The sequence below is a fragment of the Mchenga conophoros genome, linkage group LG6 (genome assembly GCF_057382185.1).
Source record: "Mchenga conophoros isolate Kocher_MC1m ecotype Shallow Benthic linkage group LG6, M_conophoros_male_GT1.1, whole genome shotgun sequence".
In the NCBI taxonomy this organism is placed as follows: Eukaryota; Metazoa; Chordata; class Actinopteri; order Cichliformes; family Cichlidae; genus Mchenga; species Mchenga conophoros.
In genome coordinates this window covers 34,771,215-34,795,734 of record NC_140531.1, presented here as the reverse complement: position 1 = coordinate 34,795,734, position 24,520 = coordinate 34,771,215, and the positions used below count along the sequence as shown (strand labels likewise).

Sequence of the window (24,520 nt, the reverse complement as noted above, 5' to 3'; positions counted from 1 at the left end):
GCTTGTGGCTTCAGCCCCCGTTGCCTGGCCCTGGAGGCCCTAACAGTTCAGTCCCTGGTTATTGTAACTATCCAATGGAATATGAATTTTCCTGTGTGTCAAAAACAAAACGACACCTCCAAAAGGCCAGAAAATTTGTAAAATCAACATTTAGGAAAGGTTAACATCTTATAGTTTCAAAAGAGCTTGGAAAGAGAGTGAGTACCACGACCTGAATGATTGAGAACCTACACACACATCTTATAGTTTCTGAAAATTTGCCTATTTAGCATGTTTCAGAAACAAAAATCAACTCTAATCCTAGAATGAATGCCAATGAGCTGATGGAAATCAGGACTTTAACATCACCGAGGTTACAACCAGTACATTTTCAAGGTTAGGGGTTGCAATAAAGGTAGTTATTACCTCTTTTTTATGCAATTTTCACCTGTTTGACACACCCAGTATAGAAGTTGCATATGCATATTAGACTTGCTTAGCATATTGCTAAAATCAAATATTATTATTATTATTATTATTATTATTATTATTATTATTATTATTATTGAATCGTTATGTTATATTATTTTTTTCTAAATTAATTAATTAATTTGTTATAAAGTGAAGCCTAATTCAAGTGGGGTCACGTGTTTGTGCCACGGCGCTTGATGGTCCCGCCCCTCTGTGATAGACAGAACTTAACGCCGCCCTCTGAATGTCTCATAACAGCAGCTGGCAGCAGAGAGCGAGACAGCAGGGAGCAGGCAGGGCACGGACAGCTATTACATACCTGGCTTTGCAGAGTACTCGTCACCGCTTCGCCCACAGCTTTCTGTCAGAATATACACTTTTTCCTGCGACTTGCACGCAGCTCAAGGCGCATGCTCAGAGTAACCGACGGCGCATTTGTTTTATTCAGGAACTCAGAGGTGAGTACAGTAACGCCAACCGCAGCTGAACAAAGTGAAATCTGCTCCCACAGTTTCAAGTCTTCGTGTTTTTGTGTCAAAGCCAGCTAACGCGTTAGCTGTGCCTGGACCACCTCTGGCTGCCCTTCGCATCAATGTCAGATAAAGAAGAGCTGGACGGAGGCGGTTTGAGCGGAGTGTTAGCTAGCCCCGTAGTCCGGTGGTAAATAACGGGATGTTGTTCGGTAACCCCGCGAACGAGATGTTCTAGCTTGTCGAGATACTTTTACATTAGGTTCAGATAATCTGTGAGTATTCACCGTTGTTTTCTCTGACTGCGGAGTTAAAGAAAGAGCTGGCGTGATTTCTTCGCCAAAAACAAGTGACAGTTAGCTTCACCCGCTGTACAGTTGCAGTACTCGTTGATCCACGCTCTCTCTCCAAGACTGAGCATAGGAAACAAAGCCTGCTCTAAGTTATGTTTGCTTTTCAGCTGCTGTCTGCAGTACTGTTGAGTTGACCAGGTTTTCGTAATGCTTAGCTGTGGATTTTTGCAAGCCAGAGCTTCCTTCTGACCCCATAGGACCCATTTCACAACATGGGCAATTAAGATAGAGCTAAGAAAGCAAACAAGCTGTAAAATAACAAAAAAGTGATTTGTCTACCAGTTGTGTCCATACTTGTTTTTAAATACGAACAGTTAAAATAAGGTTTCAGATGAAATCAGCTGAAGCTTTTGTTTTGTGTTCTGTGAAGCTGCACACTGATTGCAGTGGTTTTTGTTTGTTTTTTATGTCTGTGGCCCTGTTGACAGTTCTTTGCCTCAGCATGTGATTCTCATTTGCTTTTGTGCTGGCACTAAGAAGAAGAAAGCTGATCTCTACCCTTCCTTCCTGCAGCCTCTCCAGCAACAGTACAGGAATGACAGCATGTCAGCATAAGAGGAAAAAAACACACAACACTGGCCTTTTAAGCTAAAAGACAAAACCAGAAACTAGGCTTGCATTCCACTGGAGCATAAATCCACAAGACTTCTCATATGTCTCTTTTTTTAGGTCTCAGCTTTTTTGCTTGCAATCTGATGTTATAACCAAATAAGGACCCATTCATATTCTGACTACGATGATCCCCATGTTAAACTGTATCACATGTCTTTGTTTTATCTCTCATTTTAATCTGGCTTGAACTTTTACATACAGTAGGTCCTCACCCTCCACTGTGTAATCTAATCCTAGTTTGATAATTACACAGGAAACACCATAATTAGGCGATGATAACCAAACTATCAGGATATTGGTTTGGCTCCTTCCAAGTTTTAAACCACTCAATTTCTACAGGTTGGAACTTGATTAGCTCATCCACATAATCCCATTTCTAAAGTCTAAAGGACAAAGTGTGATTGAATTATATTTCTATTCACCACAGACTTTGCTGCTTCTAATGGGGGTTTTTTCCCTCTTTTGTTGTCTGATCAACACGGATATTCAGCAACTTACATTTAGGCCTTCTGTGTCTCTTTCTTCTTGTCTCTAGAGACTGAACAGTTAGAAAGATGACCACTTCATGGAGTGACAGACTGCAGAACTATGCAGACTTGCCCGCCAACATGGACGGCCTTACAATGAAGAAGTACAGGAGGGAGCCCTACCACAGGTATGAAACATCCACAAGGGACACACTGACATTTCACAGCATAGATTAAGCAGCCAGACAGAGACTACTGTGGAAAAAACAAATAAAACTCCTGGACTGATGATTTTGAATTATGAATAGAAATGAAAGTAAATGAATGATAGTTTTCAGGAAGATTTGAGCATTTGTAATTTGGGGCTGTCAGCGCAACATAAAGAATATACTGCTTGTAATATAAGGATTAATAGTGCTCATAATTCAGCTTTCATTCAGAGGTTAAATCTGCAGGTAATAATAAAATATTGTGGACGTCCATTCTGTAATATGAAAACTAATAATATGCAGTTTCTGTTTGTTAAAATGATGGATTGTATGGCCACCCACCACAGAGGCGTTTACAGAATGAATTGCATAGTTATATACAGAACCACAAAGGAATCCAGGGCCGCTCTGTGATACAGACATCAGGACACTAAAGAAACTACCATTATTAATTTCGGACAGCTTATATTTGTGTTTTTTGTTTCCTTTTTATTTCCAATTTGTCATCAGCGAGTAGTCAAAGAAATTGAGTTAAATTTCCTTTGTTTCACGAGTGTGTTTGTTTGTTTCAGCTTAGCTTTTATTGCTTGGAAATGTTTAGTTTTGTTTTGTTTTATTTTTCTCAGTTTCAGTGTTAGTTCTAGTCTTTGGTTATTATAATGTAGGTCTGCTTTTAAAGGACAAATTTATAAAGTTCAGATCAGTTATTACAATACAGGATTTGACTCACAGCTATGTACATGTGCCAGACTCAGTTCACACTGCTGCCTCATACTTAATGTGTTTAGGAATTTGAAACTAAAACTAAAGGTATTGCCTCTGTGTCTTTATTTTGTAATGATGTTTTTCTCTTTAGTAAGAAACATTGTTTCTTTAAGGTTTTTTTTTAATGTATTTGGGGTTTTTTGTATTTCCGTTAAGAATTGATTGATTGACTAATTTATTTTTTACACCAACAGTAACATATAGTTATTTTAAGTAACTATAACAACGATAACTCAAATCATGACTTAACCAGTTGAGTTGTGTTGGGCGGTCTTTGGATTCCCCAACAGTTTATGACAGTAGCTTGTTACTATTTATTTCACCATGGCAAAGCATGTCATACATTTTAAAAATATACTAAAGTGCGTTTCTTAGATTTTACATTGTGTATCACTTATTGTCATTATAACAGAGTGACTGACTAATCTGTGATTATATCTGTGATTATCCTGTTAGCGTGCTGTGTTTTCCAGTTTAATTCCCGTCTTATTTTACTTGTAGTCTGCCATTGGTGCTCAGCATGTACTAGGCTATGTCTCTTTGTCACTTCGACTGTGAAGCAGGCTGTGCTGCCTTAGATGTTTCATAGAATTGATTGTGACTGGGGTGTGGTCTTTGTAGCTGTTATGCAAAATTTTTCACTCATGAAACATCAGCAGAATGACAAGACCCACGGGCTAAATGGACGACTCGAGATCCAGATATGCTCAGCATAATAAACATGTAGTTGGTTTTGCAGGGATTTTATGGCTTTGACTTTATAGTAAGTAGCTTTATTGACCATTAATATATCTTTTCACTTATAAACATCCTTGTTCCTTTACCTGCTTGTAGTAAAGTCCGTTCAGTTATACTGACATAATCAGGGGTTTATTCCCTGTCAGAGCAATAAAATGAGTGTTTCTTTTCAATGTTTAACTCTAAGGCATGTTTACAATGGGTACTGCTTTTCTTCCATGCTATTATATAATATGCAGTGCTCACAAGGTTTATGAAACCATCACTCATTTGTTTGTTCTGCATGTGCTGCTGGGGAATAAATCAACCGAACTGGTTGATTTATTCCCCAGCAGCACATGCAGAACAAACAAATGAGTAATGATTTCAGAAGTTCTTGGTCAATGATTTCACTGACCAAGAACTTCTGTCACATTGTTTCAAAGAGCACCTTTGAACTTTCACTTAGCACTGCATGTGTAACCCTTTGCTGGTTCATAGTTCATGAACCAGCAAAGGGTTACACATGCAAGCAAGCATGGTTCATAGTTCATGAACCAGCAAAGGGTTACACATGCAGTGCTAAGTGAAAGTTCAAAGGTGCTCTTTGAAACAATGTGACAGAAGTTCTTGGTCAGTGAAATCATTACTGATTTAAGCGTGACCTTTTGTTTATCTTACAGACTCACAAAGGCCTTTCCAAAAAAAGTAAGAGCTCAGCCGAAACAGTGCACTCTGTGTATATCACATTGCAGGGGGCTGATGGCTCTGCCCAGTGCAGATAAACGTTCGAGTCACTGTCTGCATGAGATTAAAGCGCAGTGGAAAAAATCTGGCTGATTGTTCTTCAGCTGCGCTCAGATGGAGTAAAAGTTATTAAGGGATTCACTTGTAGGTGCTATTTGAAGCAATACTGATGTCAGCAGGGCCAAAGTCAAGGCTGACTACAGTAATTGATCTTAGGAGGGGCACGCTTTATCATTTATGGCCGTTCTTTACTACCCCTCCCACAGGCATCTGGCAAGAGGTTACATCATAATGGCACCAGCAAAACAGAAATAGAAAAGATTTAAACATTAAATCCTTTGTTCATCCCTGCGAAATGTTGACTGTATTTGTTTTGGCTGATGAGGAGCACATCCTATTTTGATGAGCCAGTGTTAAATGTTAAATGTCAAAATAAGGCCATAATAGGCTCATTTTTTATAAGCAACTAAATATATAAAATAAATATAGATGATCAAATTTGATATAGCATTTTGATATTTGAGTACACGTTTTTCAAGTTTAAAAGGTCGTTAACCTGAATTTGCAAATCAGGTTTTTTTTTTTTGGTTTTTTTTACAGGTGATCAGTTTGAGATTCAGTAGCGCTTAATTTCATCTACAAAATTTATTTATTTGTAAGAAAGGATTTACATTAAAAAAAGAAAGAAAGTAAAAAGTACTATTAACTTTGTTAACAGTTACAGCATAAACATATTTAATTACATTTTTATTTGAATAAAGAAGTCTAAGGATATTTGAAGAGGTAATTTTCTTTTGAAAATCACAACTGGCAGTTTTCACGGCCACAAAAATGAATTTAAAAAATAACCAGTAGTTGTAGGCCAACGAGAAATGTGTATATTCAACCAGATGTGAGTAATGGGAAGCAGCTGTAGCTTGTGGCACTGGCGTGCTTGATTCTACCCGACTTGTGATTGTTCTAGATGTCTTTGAGGGCCCACAAACATCATGGTTCACAACAACCCTGACTGACAGCACACAACAACAGAGAATGACGCAGAATGGCCACAATCATTTTTGCAACAAGTCAGAAAATTTCTGAATGGCAAGACAGCAAAGAGAGAGAGGGAGGGGGGCTTTGTTTGTGGGTCCACTGTTGCCCTGCGTTGCTGGAGCAGTGTCAGACCACCGGAGAGTCAAACCGAGGTTTAATTTCACACAGAATGCATTGCCAGTCGTGTCGTGGACTTTGCTCTAAATGGGAACTTGTTCACTATGGAGCCGCTGCCAGGTATTTCACAACTGATTTAGACGTTGGTGAAGATAAATAGACCATTGTCACAGAAAAATGAGAAGATTAGATGCCTTGCAGTTTTAGACTTGTGTATCAGTTCACCCTTGTTTTTAATTTAGTGTCATTCTTGATTTTTCTGTTGGTCTGATACATATTTCGGTTCTTGTATGATTAAATATTGACTTGTATAGAATTTCAACTATGTCACAGCTGTAGAAGATAAGTTATGTAGGTCTGTGCTAGCAGTCAGAGTTACGCAGACAGTGTGTGGCTGTATTTTCTGTGTCTACGAAGCGCTGGTTTTCATCGTGGCCACTTTATATTAAAGTATTTTAAGATATTATCAGAACTAATTATGTGTATTAATTTACTATTATCGTTAAGGAACACGCCAGCAAGTAGATCTCATAAAATACGCTCTAGAGAAACAAACAACTTGTAATAATGAAAGTATCAAAGAACCATCATCCTCGCATGGTATTTCCAGTACATACAAAGATGAAGTGATCTGAAATGGATATTTAGTTCTCATTTTCATTACAGCACCTAAAATGTAGTTAATTATGTGTTATATATTGGTGTTTAATAAGGCTGAAATGACTTGGTAAGCTCTTCTTAAGTACTTGTCATAAGCTGCCTTTTGGCTTCTTAAGGCTCTGTACCTAACACAATAACAGAATTTATTCTTTTACACTGTGTGGTAATTGCCAAATTTGGAGTAGTAGTAGTAGTGGTAGTAACTTCATCTTTTTTTTCTGACCTTTAGATTAGACACTCAAGGACACCCAACAGTAAACAAGATTTGTCCATGTTAGAACTTATCATATTTTCATTTTATGATTTATGTGGATAGAATAATTTGAAGTAATGAGACTGTACAGAAAATCTGAAAGAATAGGGCTATAGCTATCAGTCAAATCTATAAATCACCTATATCATTGTTTATTTGGTGTAGTCTTTTTTTTTTTTTGGCAAACAAACTCAAACTGCAAGCTCATAGAGGTGACACCGAGGTTTGTAATCATAACTGTACAAAAGAATGCAAAAATAAGAGTTACACTCTTATTTTTTAAGAGTTACACTCTTATTTTTGTGTTTTTTACATTTGCTTTATGTATTTTTCTAGATTTGATTTTCACAGTTATTTTAACACCTCAGTCTATGCATGCACAGTGAAATGCACTGAGTCTAAATTACCTGACTTGATAAAATGTAAATCTATAGATGTACCTTTTGATAAAATTTAAAAGTTGTACTTGGAAGAAAAAATGATAGTTGTTGGATATGTATATGTGGGATAACATTCTTCTTTTTCTCACTTGGGGCAACTGCTATGAGTCATAATTTGTTGCGGATGATTACATAAAATTTACAAAAACCTTTTCCCCCCAGAATCTTTGTCAACAGAAGCTTGGCAATGGAGAAGATTAAGTGCTTTGGCTTTGATATGGATTACACTTTAGCAGGTAAGCTAAATACACAGTCACACAATCAATTACAATCAGTCATAATCAGATCAGAGTTTGGATAATCAGTTAACTAATGAAGTGAGTGATCGGAGGGAAAAAAATGCCTATTTATCATTTGAAAAAGAGATTTCACAGTACTATGCAGTCCTATTATAACAAATTATACCCTAAATGGTTCCTGGACTTAAGACTGTAAATAGCGTCCAGGTGCTAATCGGATACAGTTGATTAATTGATCATCAGCAAGTGGGACCACCTCTGTAAAAGCAGACGTTTTGGCAGTTTTCTGGATTGAACAATTGACATGTGTTATCACAATGCCACAGTTTTCCCAGGAGAGGACCCCACAAATTTACCCCAAGTTCTGACAATGGAAAGAAAATTTTAAAACCAAATTAAAAAAAAAAAAACCCCAAAAACCCAAACAAACAGAAAATCAACACAAGACTTCTAGAACAATGACATTTGAACAGATGACACCAAAGTGGAGCTCTTTGACTATAATGCACAGTTTGAATACCAAGTACAGCATATCAGCACAAACACTTTATACCAACTGTCAAGAACAGTAGTGAAGAGGTGATAATTTGGGGGGTTTTGTTTGTTTGTTTTTTGCAACTGTAGGACCTGGTTACCATGCAGTCACTGAGCTGACCATGAACTACTCTGTATACCTGAGTCAAAGATGATGCTATCTGTTAGACAGCTAAAGCATGGCCGAAACTGGGTCATGCAAGAGGACAATGATCCCAAGCATACCATTAACTCTACAACATAACAGCTGAAAAGAAAAGACCCAATGACAAAGTCACAGTCAGATTATAATTATTTTTATGATTTTGATCTTTTTTTATTTTTACTTCTTTTTAATTCTAAATTTGCCAGTTTTTAAGAGACGTTTGTTATATACGGTCCAAAAGTGTTTTAGATTTAATAAACAATCGATCAATTTATTGATCTAATTAATCAGCACTTTTTAGGGTTTTGGTATGCAGGCCAAGTTGGCTGGAGTGTTGTATAGCACATTCTCAGTTTACATGGCTCGTCTGTGCTGTCATCAACAATACAGTCTTGTCAAAATGACCATTCCTATCTTGATAAACGTTATGTAATGAATCTATAAAAGTGTCTTGGAGTGGCATTGACTGAAAGGGAAACCAACTTTGTGGTTGTCACGTTAAATTTAGATTTTGAGAGCGCATTTATTTATGTGCCTTTAGAAGCTGAAAAAAACTCCCTAGCTGTTAAATGTGCTGTGACCTCATGTTTGGTGTAGATGTTGAAGTCTATAGTATCCCTGTCTTTTCAGCTCTATATTTGGGTACCCTACCATTGCCCCTGAACCACAGCTTGTTGTTCATAAAGTATTATTTAGGTCAATGATAGTGATACACTGAGTATGCCATAACACTAGGATAACGAAATGTTAAGCCAGCAGTAGCTCTCTGTAACACAGACTTAATTGTGTATGTTCTTTTTCCTAGTGGCTAGCAACCTGGCTAAAAATATCCTGATTTTTCATGCCACTTTGTTCTGTGACTCAGCTCCAGTTTTCGGTCTCTACACATCTAAAAATAAATCTTCCCTGACTTTGAAAAACAGGTCACGTTTGTTTGTTGAGTTCAGCAATGACGGCTCCCCTGAGAACAAGAGTCACTTGTAGTTCTTCTTTGACTCTGGACCCCTATCACCATTCGGGGTATAAGAGATTTTACAGATGCTCAGCTGTTGACATGACTCTCTTTATGGGAGCTCATAACCAAGTGTTAATGTTTGCTTGAAGGGTGGCTATCGTGTATCTTTGGAGAGTGTTCACATTTTGATCACAGAACTGCTTCCTCAGATTGACTGTTGCTTAATCACATGCAACGCTATGTGATAGAAGGCGGTTCAGATGTGCAGCACGCCTGAAATATGTACATTTCAAATATTACTTGCTTTTTGCGTGCAATGTTTATGGAAAAAGGTAAGGAAGAAAGATTGGGATTATAAAAATAGAGATTTAAAGCAGAAACATAATTTATTTTTTTAAATCACTATGTAAAAACTCAATAATATCTGTCAGGAAATTTTGGTACACATGAACAAATGAAAACACAGATTATAGTTTAGAAAGTATGACAAAACTAAACATCAGTTGCTATTTCAATCTCCACTGTCCACTTCTGATGATGTGAAGATGTTGCCTACAGTGCTGCTCCTACAGAGATGAGGGGCTCCTGTCTCAGCTTGTAGATAAGTTGGCAAGAATCTGTAAGATTTGAAGATATTTTGCTATTTTAAGCTAGCAGTTCTCAAATATGTACTCTTTGCATAACAAGCGCGGTGGCTGAGTGTAACATATTGGGAGTGGATTGGAGCAGTTGTCAACATGATTAAAGAGTTGTGTTTTTTATTGAGTTCACAGCCTTCATTGTGGCATGTCTATGGTGTGTCGAGTGTTTCCAAACAGAGAAAGAAAGTCTAAAACTCAGAGAAACCAAGAGCAGTTTTTCAGTAATTCTTTTCGCAGTCATTAAGCATTTTGAAAAAATAGTGGGTTTTGGGGAAAACCCTTAAGTTAATTGAACGTATGCAAAACCTAATGTAATGGTTTTGCTTATCTTCGGAGATTGTGTGAGGCTTTGGGTGAATTTTAAACACAGTCCCTGTCAACTGTAATCAGTTTGGCATATATCACACTGTGCAAAGACTACTATTGTGTGTATTCAGCATATATTGCAGTTCTGCATACTGAATTTAAGCTGAAGATAACGGTCATATTATAAAACGTTTTAATAAGTTAACTTTTTCTTTACTTTGGTATGCGATTGTGATTGAAGCAGGAAATGCACTCCATGTCCTGATTCATGAAGATAATTCTCTCTGTTTTTCTGGATTAATCCTTGTGTTTACAGTGACATACTAAAATACCTTAAAAAGCTCAGAAAAATCACATCTTATGTATCGAATAAAAAAGGTAAAGTTTGGAAAGGAAATATTGCTAGGAATGCGAAGGAAAAAAACTATTAAGGTGCCTTTAAAGTTCTTGTGACCTTGGTTTCAGATGTCAAAGCATTTTTGATACATTTAAATGTATTCAAGAAAGAAGCAACAATCTAATCCATTCATAAAGCTTGCTGTGTAATCAAATTTCACTATGCCAGCAACAGGGGAATTCCATTTTAATTCAGATATTGAGAAATTACGATTGGTTCTTGGAGACCTCACCATCGCCTGTTACTAGCTGTGCTCCTGTTATCCCTTTCAAGCGTTTGAGAAGAGCACAGACTATAAAAGAAATGCAATGTAAACGAACTAATTAACCAAAAATTAAAGTATTTGTGTTCATATGACTGTCTATAGCTCTTGGAATAAAGACGGTCAAAGAAAATGTGATTTCAGGGCTTGTTTTTAATATCAGCATAAGTATTTTAGATTGTTATAGACAATTTCATAATGCATTGTCGTCATGCATCAGTGTAATGACGTACAGTGACTTCCAGAATGAGACATTTTGTGCAATTTTTCTCAACACGAGGATAAGAAGAGGTGAAAAGTTTGTTCTATTCTAAAGCTTTAGTGCAAACAAATTGCAAATATCATACATTTCGTAAGACTTTGTAAACTGAATTAGCAATGTTGAGACAACATTGCGTCATCTGTTCTTCTGCTCCTAAAGGGAACACGTAACACCCTGCAGAAAGTTGCTCAAACACAGTTTTAGGCCCAGATTGCAGTGAGAGATACAAGCAGGTTTGTCCTAGTTTTCTCACAGACTTTTGGCTGGAATGTGTGCCCCTGAGGCAATGTTTAAGCTTTCTAATTTTTCCCACAATATGCTTCATAGTGTTGCAAATTTGTCACAGAGGCCTACATTTCCACTTTATTCTGTGCAAATATTAAGACACAAGTTAAATTATTGCTGTGTGAAATGGGTCAGCTAGAGTCTCCTTGTACGACACACTATATCTGATTTGGAGATAAGGGTCTATCAGCAGAAGGGCTTTCTGCTGGTTGTTTATCTTGTATGCAAGAGGTCTACGTTACATCTAGGCCTGTGGTGGCCTGGCCTATAAACTCTGGAGACATACGTTGCTGCTCAGCAGTGGGAGTATAATTATCTGGCATCAGTCCCATTGGGGATAAAAAGGGAAACAGATCTCTGAAGTTCCCACCACAGGGGGAGAGAGTCAAGGACACAGCAAACAACAATAACCCAACTTCCTGTTTACAAAAAATGCAGTAAACATGAGCATCTCAGCTGTCTCATTTACTAAAACATGCAGCTTTATGTTGCATTATGTAGTCTTGGGTGTGGCTTTCATGAAATACAGTTCTACGATAGTCTATCAACAGTTCACAGTTCAAAGATTTGATGTAAAGGGCTTTTAACATAAAATACCTAACCATAGTTCATTCCAAACTTAACTCTGGCTGGTGCACTTTCATTAAACAGTAACATTATGGACAAAATGACATTTTAAGCCAATTACTGGGGGAACTTTATTAGCTTTTGACCTAATATTAACTTTGTGTAGTAGGGAGTTTTAGCTGTCCCATAGGTTTTAAAATTGTCTAGAATAATTATTATATATCAAACCATTTTCCTGATTCAGTTTTCCAGCCTGACAAACTCGTAATGAGATTTGATTTATTCTGTTTTATGTGTGGGATGTACTAATTTCCAAAAGACAACATGTAAAGAGAGACTCCCAGTGACCTCAAGTGAAGAGGGTGACATAGGGGAAACAGGTTTTAAAATAGGCTTCTTTGTAGCAACTCATGAGGAATATTACAAGTAAGCAAAGAGGAGGGGGGAATGCAGTTATATTGGTGTATGCTGCTGCTGCTCTGGGCAGAGGGCCCAAACCCTGTTTACTGGGAGAACACAGCAGGGGGTGAACTACAAGAGGTTACGTGATTAAAATGCAGAAACTGCCTCATGCAGTTACATCATATGATTGTTGGGGTTTTCTTTGTTTTCTTTGCATTATTGTAGGGTCTTTACTTTACAATATAAAGCGCCTTGAGGCGACTATTGTTGTGATTTGGCGCTATTTAAATGAAATTGTATTGAATTCATGCTTACAGAGTAAAGGTGTCAACAAAAGAACAGAGCTTTACTGAACCCAGGCTTTTCCTGTACTTCTCTGTGTACTTATCACCTCTCTGTATAACCCAGGACTTGTGTATGCACACACGTTTTCCAGAGTAGGACACAGATGTTTTCCTGCTTGACCTACAGTGCTGTTCTCTCCAACTAACTCTTCTCTAAGTATCATCAGCCAATATTTCAAACCCTTGAGGGGCCTTCCACCACCCCACTGGGGGTATAGAAAGCAAGCATTAACACCAGTGCATTCTCTGTTTTATATTTATAACATCTGACATATTCTTTCCCCCTGTCAGAAAGCATTTTAATCCTCTGCCAGTCTTTTTTTAGCCTTGCATCACTGTATGTTTTAATTTCCAGAGCCCACTCCTGTCTCGCTTTTCGTTTAGCCTGGGGTAAATATCTACCACTGGCAGTGACGGGTTAGGGGCTCGTCAGTTGGGCTCATTAAAGCCACTGCTTTACATCAAGTGATTTTTCATTTGCCCGCCCGATCCTCTTTCTTTGTGGATTTACATGCAGAACATCCTGGTCTGTGTTGGTAGCCAGGACTGAGAAGGGCATTGGGTGTGAGGGGATGTTCCAGTAGAGTGAAAACATGTTGTTGACAAAATACAGACAAGATGATCTCAAATGGATAAGGTGGCCTTTGAAAACTCAAACTTATTTGTTGTGTAACTTGAGTAAGTGCAACAAAATGCATATCACCTCATTAACCATTGTTTGCCATCGAATCACCCCACAGGCTATGCTTCTGGGGTTTTTAAATACAACATTGTTTGTATAATTTTGAGTCAGGTTTTCAGATCGATACCATTTCAGTACAGCATCACTGTCAATATTAAAGTAGTTATCCTACAAAAGGTAATAAATACAAATTCAAATAAACAGGGGAAAAAGTTTTTAAACATCTGATTTAAAATCTGTTATATTGATAACCAATCATTTGTTTGATTCTATATGTATGTATTTATAAAATATTAACTACTTTCATGTAACATTTCACAGTTTTTAAAGTGTCTACAGGACACTTTTATGGGCAGCTGGCATTATTTACTAAACTAATGTGCATGTGTTTCCTTTGTAGTGTATAAGTCACCTGAATATGAATCATTAGGCTTTGAGCTGACAGTGGAACGGCTAGTGTCTATCGGTTATCCTCAGGAGCTCCTGAGCTTCGTCTATGACCCATCATTTCCCACCAGGTGAGACCAATCCCATCTCTCTGCACAGACATCATGAGGCTGATCGTGGCCATCAGATTATTGACCAACTGCTGTTTCTGTTGCCTAATCTCTAAACTTTGTAGTCCAGATAACCATTTAGCTGAGATATCTATCTTAGCCAAGTAATAGTATGAAAAACCCCATCACCTGTGCAAAGTTCAGTGTCACTGTATTTATTTTGTAGTAAAAGATAACAAGTGACAGGAGTTTAAGTGCCAAGATTGTTAGAAAGTTAGAAAGGCTGTTTTACTCGTGCATTGCAAAATCATGCATCCCTCTGCTCCTTTTTTCAGAGGCCTTGTGTTTGATACCATGTATGGAAACTTGTTGAAGGTTGATGCTTACGGTAATATCCTGGTCTGTGTCCATGGATTCAACTTCCTGCGAGGGTAGGTATTTTCAACATTCCCCCTCAAAATGCACAGATCTCTGCATACAAGCAAGCATCATAAATATAAACATTTGATAAAACATTTTATTCCCTTTTGTGCTTTTTTGCTTTTTCCAGCCCAGAGATCCGTGAACGGTACCCCAACAAGTTTATCCAGAGAGATGATACAGAGCGTTTCTATATCCTCAACACCCTCTTCAATCTGCCAGGTGGGTTCAAGTTCAAGCTTATTGTAGCCATTTCAATAAAACAACTGATAGGAATTGTTATGGTGTGCTCACATATAAAACAAGACACATTCCACAACACACAGCACCGCACAACGTGATACAAAATACAAGTGCATGTAACAGATCAGCCCATAGTAGCTCAGTGTATCTACCTTTAAAGTGATTTTTAGTGCAACAGGATATAGTCCAGATTGCAGAAGGGAACACTCCATAGTGCAAGTAGTACAGTTAATATTGCAAATGCATGATACATACATACACATTTTACTGCCCAATGCATTTCGATTATATGAGCACAAGCTGATGTAGGTAAAGTGAATTAATAAGAGCTTCAATGCATCTTCAAGAGCCTAATAGCTTGGAGTTAAGTATTATCCCTAAATATGTTCAGCTAGTAATGGTTTTGCCCAATGGGAAAAGAATGGAAAAGGTCATGTTAAGGGAGGACTGGTCATGGATGATGCTTCTGGCCTTGCTGGTGATTCTGGCGGCTTAGTGTGAAGCTATATAAAATGGATCATACCTTACAGACTGCCTCTCTATTTCCTTAGCTGCTAAATAAAGTCAAGTCTCTGGTGGGCTTAACAATAAGACCAGTGTTTAAGTCCGATGATAAAAATTGGCATATTGCGGTGGTGGTGGTGGGAAGAACTTTCCCATACAGAAGAATGGGATGAATGTGTACAACAGAATCTAAATCTGGAAGGCTGGGGCGGCAAATAATTTCACTGAGGTTCTTGACATTATCTTCCAATCTTCCTGTTTCCTTCACAGAGACCTACCTTTTTGCTTGCCTTGTGGATTTCTTCACCAACTGTGATAGATATGACAGGTAAGAAAACCTTTCTCTGCTTTATCTGGCCTGCAACAAGTTTCTGGGCGCCGCATGATGAGACCATGACAGTTGCAAGCCACAAAGGGTCAAGAGCAAGCCCTAACGCATGGGAGGGTTCAGGTGTCTCAGCTGCTAATCTCGTCTAATTCTATTGTTAATCCAATGGGAGTTCAGTCAAATAACCCTTCGTTTCGATTACAATTACTATATCTATTAATCTGTTCTACCAATTGTGAAAAAGTATGGATTCTTATCAAATTCAGATAGGAATAAAAACAATTACTAACTATTTGCAGAGAATGAAATCCTGATATAACAACAAGATAATCCTCTGACTGTTAAAGTAAGGAGATTTAATGGCCTGTAATTTTTTTTGAGAATGTAATCTGGAATGGTTGCATGTCCTTTGTCCTCTGAAACCTGGTTGTTGGTCTTTTAGGGGGAGAATGTTTTCCTGTTTGGCTGGGGACCCCTCCAACAAGGGAAGGCTATCCCATTTAAAAGCAAACAAAAAACAAATGTCATGTTTTTGAAAACCTTCTATAAAACTATGGCCTGTCCGACGGCTGTGTACGTGTGTGTCTTTGCTCCCCTCCCCCAGCTGTGAAACTGGCTTCAAAGATGGCGACCTCTTCATGTCCTTTAAAAGCATGTTCCAGGATGTCCGGGATGCTGTTGACTGGGTCCATTTCAAGGTAAAACACATGCAACCACTAAGATTTAATCTGATTTGTTGGAACTAAAACTAGATCATGTGATGAAATAGAGTGCATAAATTATATCTTGAGGACAAGTTATTATTTGCAAAGAATAATTGAATTGAAATAAACATACTGGCATGTTATATCATCACAACCTCTCATACTTTTGACATCTCTGTGATACCCCTTCCTCTGTCTTGGTGGAAGTCTTACCTTCCTTATTTATTCTGGCCAAATATAACATAATGTGATAACAGAAGGCAGCCACCAACAAGCCAAGTAAAATTTTCCTCATACGATGTCTGAATCGAGTCTCTTGACAGAATCCAGTTAAGTTTGTAATATTTACTTAAGAACATCAGGATAATGTCTCCCAGTTTTTATCTGATATGTATTTGTGAAGACGACATATACAGGAAATTTTGAGACTGTCTTAATAATAATGCCATTCATCATATCGTTCATATGCAGGCATATATTTTCTGTACACATATGTTTCAGTCTGCACTAACATACTAACACAAATTCACAGTTAAAATTCTGTCAACTATGTCTTCTTATATTCAGTTAAAAAGTACTTATACCTGTTTCCAAAATAAACTGCAGTTAAACCATGCATATTTGTCCTAGACTGTAAACCAATTTTTAAACCTTTGCAAAAAGACAAGTTGTTTACAGAAGAATTAGAGATACTCTTGAAACACTACCACCGATTATGCCACAACTAAACAACACAAGGTCCCAAAGGTTCTGCAGCAGTCATCACCAATTACTGCTTCCAAACTGCTATTAACCATACAGCTGTACTTTAAAATGTTACTTCACTAGAATGTCTGATCTTTATTGTGTATAGTGATCTTTTCTTTAGAGTTTGACACTAGAAAGCTGTTTTAATTTCGTGTGCTAAAATTGAACATCACCCTGAGCATCCGCTGAAAAGGGAGTGAGTTCAAGATGTGTAAGCACGTTTCAGTGATGTCTTAAAGCTAATGATTAAACTTTTGAAATGTTGCATTATTGCATAATGATAATGGATAGAAAGATTATACCAATGTTAATGCAATTTTAAACAAAGGAGTTAGGTTTACTTGTCATTTTAAGAATTTTTATCAGCGTTTTTGGAAATCCAGCATTATTCACTGATATCTATAGTTATTGATGATTTTGCTAACCCCTTTGTCTCACATTGCAGGGTACGCTGAAGGAGAAGACTGTGGAGAACTTGGAGAAGTATGTGGTGAAAGATGTAAGTAGTTTGTATTCACTGTGAGTGCACTGCTGCAGAGAAAACACACACAGTGTCTCACACTCTTGTAGTCTGTGAAGAGGCTGGTTTGTAAAGATGCTTAGAGCTTCATTCTTTCTCTTTCTTTTCTTCTTCTCTGTTCCCACCAGGGAAAGCTGCCTCTTCTTCTCAGCCGAATGAATGAAGTATCCAAGGTTTTCTTGGCAACCAACAGTGACTACAAATACACTGATGTAAGTGTGTGTGTGTGTATGTAGTTATGGTGGAAACTTACTGATTAGGGAAAACAGTAATGCAATAACAGTGAAAGACTTAGATGCCAGTAAGTTAATGCCGAGATCCTTTTATTAGTTTTCTACCAGTTTGTCGGTAACACGTGTATTAGCTTATGAACAAAGTATGTGTCGCATCAGACTTAGAGACGTTGTGTTGTGTTACAGAAAATCATGACCTATTTGTTCGACTTCCCTCATGGCCCAAAGGTAAAACATATTTTTTCTATTTCTATTTGGTGACGATTTTTTTTTTTATTATTGTCAAACATAAATGTACATCATGGTTTTATCTTTGTACTCATGTTTGTGTGTTTCCATCCACCCCAGCCTGGCACCCCGCACCGGCCCTGGCAGTCCTACTTTGATCTGATCCTGGTGGATGCCAGGAAACCGCTGTTCTTCGCAGAGGGTACAGTGCTCAGACAAGTGGACACAGTAAGCAAAATCAGAAGAGAGAGTTCTGGCCAGAGAAGACATTATAAGTGAACCCTAGCTGGCATGTGTTATGTTGTGGCTTACAATCTGTCCCTTATTTGCTGTTCAGTCAGGGCTGTTCAGGATTTCTTCGTTTTGTTTTCCAAAAACACACCAGTTGTTTCAAACTGAGGGCCAGCTTACTGAAAACAGTGTAGAGTGCATGAGTGGATTTTTTGTTAGATAGTCGTTCGAGCGTAGTTTGCATTTTTGATTTAGTCACTGGTTCAACCTGGGATCCATTCTAGGGTCGAATTAGACAAAATCTGTATGTCAATTATTTTGGTACATATATATTAATGGGAAGGCAATGATCACAATGATTTAAAACGCATAACATTATGTAAATTTAAGCATGAATTTATGCCAGAAAAACGCAGAGGTAAAGGCCCTAAAAATATGCCATCAGTGCATAAGTAATTAAATGATTGTTCTCAGGAAGATGGAGCAATTGCAGAATGATTCAAAAACAGTCACTCACTTCACTTAGGTTATTCAGACCCACTTTTTAGTGACTTATTTATTTTCTTCATTTCAGACAACAGGACGTCTAAAGATAGGAACCTACACAGGACCACTGCAACATGGGATAGTCTACTCTGGAGGTAAGGCTTTATTTGTTTCATCATTCATTCTTTGAGCTAGGCTTTATTCATCTGTCATTCGTGGACCTTAAGAATGCATACATAGTTGGTAACACGCTACTGTCATTCAGGCTCTTCAGACATTGTGTGTGACTTGCTGGGGGCCAAGGGAAAGGACATAGTATACATCGGGGACCATATTTTTGGAGATATCCTCAAATCCAAGAAACGTCAAGGCTGGAGAACATTCCTGGTTATACCTGAGCTGGCCCAGGAGCTTCACGTGTGGACCGACAAGAGCTGTGAGTCTAGAAAGAACTTGACTCATAATAACACATAGTGTGCAGACATGTGGGAGGGCTAGTTTGACTGCTTGTTTTCTCAGTCTCAGAAAGGACTTGATCTTTAATAGCAATCTGAAATGTAAAATGTTGTGCAAAAACTACATCTATAAGTGCAAAACAAAAACCTGTAAATGATCTCACTCTCAAAGGATACATTCTCAAAACTTCAAATATTTGTACAGCAACTGTACATGCACTCAAATGTGCTGAAGAGAGAGAGATTCACGCTCTCCCTCTGTTTTCCAGCATTATTCGAGGAACTCCAGGGCCTGGATGTTTTCTTGGCAGAACTCTACAAGTAAGAACTGTGACCTTTAGCCTCATCCCCCCCCCCCCAGGTTCCCATTCTGCTGCTCTTTGCTCTCGGCTGTAACAGTGTCTGTTTGCATACATGTGTGGATACTGCATATTTAACAGAAACCCACAGGGCCAATAGGGTAAAGTCTAAAGTGTCAAAGTGTGCACCTGATAAGCAGGTTCACTGACGTTATTTATAGCCTGGCGCAATTCTCTGTTACGCCACCTCTTTGACTCATCATCTTTCAGGAGGCTGATATCAGTATCCACACCCCCACCCAGTCCTCATCGTTTTTCTCCTGCTTCCTTCTCAGGCATCTGGATAGCAGCAGTAATGAAAGGCCAGATATCAGCACTATCCAGAGGAGAATCAAGGTACACCCTTAATGACCTCTGCTGCTATGACAACAGATGTGCTGCTTATGTGGTTTTAGTGCTGTTTGTTTCATAGAGACTAATCATTAAACCGCCTCATCAAAGAGCCCTTTCAGTCGGTGTTTGTCTCTCATAGGCTATCGGAAAAAGATGCAGATTCAGCTGTTTCACTGAACAAATACGACATCCCAAATAATTTATTAACCGTACTTTCCAGGGTTAATGAATCAGTGTCCCTCTTTTTTTGACGTGATTTTGAAGGCTTACCAGTTTCTCTTTTTCTTCTTGTTTTATAGAAAGTGACACATGACATGGACATGTGCTATGGCATGATGGGTAGCCTGTTCCGCAGTGGCTCCAGACAGACTCTCTTTGCCTCACAAGTGATGCGTTACGCCGACCTGTATGCAGCCTCCTTCATTAACCTGCTGTATTACCCCTTCAGCTACCTCTTCAGAGCGTCACACATATTAGTGAGTATCTGAATGTAAAGTGGGGGAATTGAATGAAACCACGCACCCTTAAGATGCAGACACATTGCCACACTTCACTGATGCACATACTAAAATATTGTCTGTTCTGATCTGTCATTGTTCGTAAAACATTTCAAAGGTTAACTGTGTTCTTGTTGTGTAAAAAATTATTTCTCCTCTTCCAGATGCCCCATGAGTCAACAGTTGAACACACCCACGTGGACATCGACACAGAGTCCCCGCTGGCTACCCGCAACCGCACCCACTGCAGCGACTGCAAAGAGCTAGAGTGCAAGCGCAACCAGCTGACCCGCTCATTCAGCGAGATCAAGCCACCCAACCTGTTCCCTCAGACTCCCCAGGAGATCACTCACTGTCACGATGAGGATGATGATGAGGAGGAGGAAGAAGAAGAAGAGTAATATAATAGGACCTTTAGAGGGGAGCCATGTTCCCGTTCCTGCCTTCTTATCTTTCCTAGTAGAGTCAAGTAGTGATTGCTTTCAAAGCGAGGCAGAGAGGGGAAAACATCTCCAGTGTGCATATGTGTGATCACACACGCTCACACACGTACACATTCTTCAAATTTCTGAGGATAAGTGTAAAGGACCAGTAGCAAGAGAGATCATATGACTGTCAGAAGACTGCATGCTCGGTCCTCTAAACAAAACCTGTATGAGCTTAGTTAAAAAAGAAAACAAACACAAACTTCTTGATTTGTAAATTCATTTGATTTCTGTATAATTCTCCCAGCAGACAGACAGAGCACACACACTCAAACAGACATCACACACCACGTTTCTTTATCTTTTTATACGCTGAGTTTTAAGTCCTGCTGGTGGATCACTTAGTTTTGGTCATGTTTACGGTTTAATCCACCAGGTTTGGACTTTCTACTGTAGTTTGAAGTGTAACACAAACTGACAGAATATGCACATTGCAGTCACGGCGTAAGTGCCGAAAAATCAGTGCAGACATTAAACATTTTTATATGCAACATGGGAACAACATTCAATTTTTTTTTTTATCCATTTTGTTTTATTTGCTTGTCCTTATAGAGCTGTAACTTGTATGTAAGAGTATTTCTGTGTGTGTTTCTGTCACGGTAGACTCATTCAGACTTTAGCATCCTGAGTGACGGTAAGCAAAGAAGATGTTGGACAAAACTGAAGCACAAGCTCGCACCACTCGATACCCAGATGAATATCTTCTTTGACTTGTTTGGAGTTTGGTTAGGCGTACACAAGTGAGGCTATTGAATTGATGCTTTGTTACCAAGCAACAAAGAGGACAGAGTATCTATATTTTATCCTTAGTCTCTATGACTACCCCGAAACACAGTACTGTTTCTATAAATACCTGTAAGGTAAATGAGATGAGCTAATCGTTCAACACCATGAGCGGGCTGTTATGCAGTATTTGTCAGCTTGATTGTTTTGGAAGTATAACGTAAGTTTTTCATTTATCAGATTTTTCTTTTTTTCTTTTTTGGTAAGGGGGGTGTACAGTACAAGGTCTTCAAGTTTGTTATTTTGCGAAGTGTGTAAAAAAAAAAAAAGGAAAGAGCATGAAAGTGGATTCGGCATGTAATGAAAGTAGTGTTTTCGACAAAAAACTTAATTGAAAAGGTCTAATGAGTTTTAGCTGATTTTTATCCACAGGTCCAGTATTATCATGCCATTCATAGGATGAAATATGAACTGTGTTTACAGTATTTTGCTAGCGAGCTTCTTAACACTACTATGTGTTGTAGATCGTGTTCACAGGTCAGAAATGAGTGAAGTGCTCCAACATTAAATGCTTGATTTTGCATTTGCTCTGATCGTTGCAACAAAATACAAGCTTGTTAAACTTAAAGCTCCTGAAAACTTATTCTAAAACACCTTACACACTTCGTCTTATACGACTTCTATTACGCTACAGTCGGACTAGGAAAAGCTGCATAATATGATGTGGCACGACCAAAATGATTGTGACCGTGTGCAATTAACTTCCAAATTGTTGCCTTTGAAATGATTTCTTCAATTATGGAAATTATGTCTGCGACCAGTCACAGTCAGTTGCCCTCTTCAAAGTGTGTTTTGTGTTAAGATGGCGATAAAATAGCAAAATGAGTCAACATGTTATCAGTTTGCAACAGCAAAATGGGGTCAGTCTGTCTTTGACGTTATGGTGATGAATTTGCAAAATCACAAATCTGTTGCAAATTTGTTTTCTGTTTACATACGCAGAAATTCATATTAACTACTTGCATTCAGAGTCCAGTCAGAGCCTCATAGAAATTCAGAAATTCTTCCACAAATGGTGGCATAGTTGCTGCTGGATAGCGATTGAACTGCAAAATGACATAAGCGCTCTGCAACCTTGCCTGTTTTATGGGAATTTAACCAGAATACAACCAGCTGGTAACCAGCTGAGTCGCATCTTGGAAAGAGATGCGCTCAGATTGATTGCAACATGTTGACTCTAGTTATTTGAATACCTTCAGTCCACGTTGGACCACAAATGTTTGGAGACAGGTTGCATTTATGCAGTCACTGTGTGATTGCTATGAAGCTTGTTATAGACTTCATAGCTTAAATAATTGAAACAACTTGTGTTATGTGGACTTTTCTGCTTAGGTGTTTTGTTTTGTTTTTTTAAATCCTAAATGGAAAAACAATTTTTGAATCAATATCAAAAGTTTTATTTTATTTAATTTTGAAAACTTTGGTTGAGGTGGTTTAGTAGGGGTTATGATAAAAGGAAAATGTGACGATGGAAACAAAACGTGACACTTCTGCTTGAAGTTTGAGCCCCTCTCCAATGGCACCAATCAGATTCATTTAAAATGCACACGCAAACTTACCTAATGACCAAACTACCCGCCAACTGCCACTGGAATGCATGTCAGTCTATACTGATTGGTTTAAAAAGTTAATGACGTCCCTGCTAGTTCAATTTCTCGTTTTTAAAAAGAATTTTGAAAGAAAAAAATCTTCCATTAAATTATTAAAACTGTTCAGATTTTGTTCATACTGGACTCTGCTGATCATCAAGAAAAGGTGATGGAAAAGTTTTCAGGATCTTTAATGCAGATGTCAGTGGCATCAGTGTTCATACACAAGGTAGAGTGCTGCCTCATATTATTTTTTTCAAACAGCAACTTTTTTCTCCCCCTTTTCCTACCATCCACTAAAAGCAACGTTAAGCTGCCTCACCTTTTTAAAGTAAGTCTCGACCTCTTCTGTCTTCAGTGTGTTGGATCGGCCTTTTGATTTAGGCCACAAAAAGGGAAGGAACATGCCGTTTAGTTTTTGGAATGATTTTTGGTTTGGCTTGATGTGGAGTGAGTAGTGGTGAATGTGCTTAATGCGTTGGATAAAACCATGTTGAACATATATGAACATATTACAGCTGTTTAGCCTTTGTTTTTTTGTTTGTTTGTTTTTTACAAGTGAAATATTTATATTTTATGTTCTGATGTTTGTTTCTTGAACATAGAATAACTGGATATGCTACATGATGCAGCTGCATTGCCAGCGTGGAAGAGGTGACTGTCTTTGCATCATTTCATGTGAAAATAACAACAGTATCCGCTCCGCTGTGGCCGTTATGGTAGCATCAGTTTGACTTCTATGTGAGGCTGCTGTCGGTGTAGTTTACACAGAGAGGATAGAGAGAAAAAACAAACTGTAAGCCTGCAAAAAAAAAAAAAAAAAAAAATCTTAAAATGAAGGGAAATGTGACTAGCATGTTAAGTATCATAATTTGTTACTTGTCATCAGCATCATGGGATTTTTACTTTTCTAAGCTAGTGTTTTCCAATGGTCTCTGTTTACAGAACTGTAAATAGACCTCGCCATTTCCTTTTCATATGATTTTCTTTAAAAAATATAACATTTTTTGTTCATTTTTATACAATATCTCATAAACCTGTCACTACGACTTGGAACTAACTAAAGACTGGTGAATAGGTTACAGTGCTTTAGAAGATTTTTATCTTGTGTTCTGATGCCCAGAATGCATCTGTATTTAACAGGTGCAAGAACTCCACTGTTCATTTTCTAACCTTTAGTAAACTTTTGTTTTTATGCATATCAATTTATGTTCTTCAGTGTTTTGTGTGTTTCCACAAATTATCCTTTAGACTGTACATTGAAGTAAATTACATAAAAATGTAGAATAAAGATAGTTTGTAATATTTTGCTGTTGCTTCTTGGGTTTTCTTCTCTTGATATTGTGTTAAGGGACCTGAAACCAGGTGATACATATATTGTTGTATCTATAGTCCAGAGCTAAAACTAAAATTTAAGGTATTTAATATACTCCTAACATATAAAATTTTTATTATTGACATAAGGTTTCACTTTTCTAACACTTATGTGGCAAATATACATCTGATCAGTGACTAAGGGAAATTCAAGGCTCAGTTAAAGGGTTTTGCACATCAGGACATAA

At 37.9% G+C, this 24,520-nt stretch overlaps 1 protein-coding gene across 1 annotated transcript; it reads left to right on the top strand.

Annotated features, from left to right (window-relative positions):
* Positions 1-707: 707 nt before the first annotated feature.
* On the top strand, positions 708-24,263 carry nt5c2b (5'-nucleotidase, cytosolic IIb). Its single transcript, XM_085277703.1, has 18 exons — positions 708-908; positions 2,423-2,540; positions 7,458-7,531; positions 13,717-13,834; positions 14,149-14,244; positions 14,364-14,455; positions 15,251-15,308; positions 15,913-16,006; positions 17,205-17,258; positions 17,408-17,491; positions 17,699-17,740; positions 17,861-17,968; positions 18,546-18,612; positions 18,723-18,893; positions 19,182-19,233; positions 19,547-19,607; positions 19,904-20,080; positions 20,266-24,263. The coding sequence occupies exons 2-18, from the start codon at positions 2,440-2,442 to the stop codon at positions 20,500-20,502; spliced, it is 1,686 nt and encodes a 561-aa protein (XP_085133829.1). The 5' UTR covers positions 708-908; positions 2,423-2,439; the 3' UTR covers positions 20,503-24,263.
* The last annotated feature ends 257 nt before the right edge of the window (positions 24,264-24,520 follow it).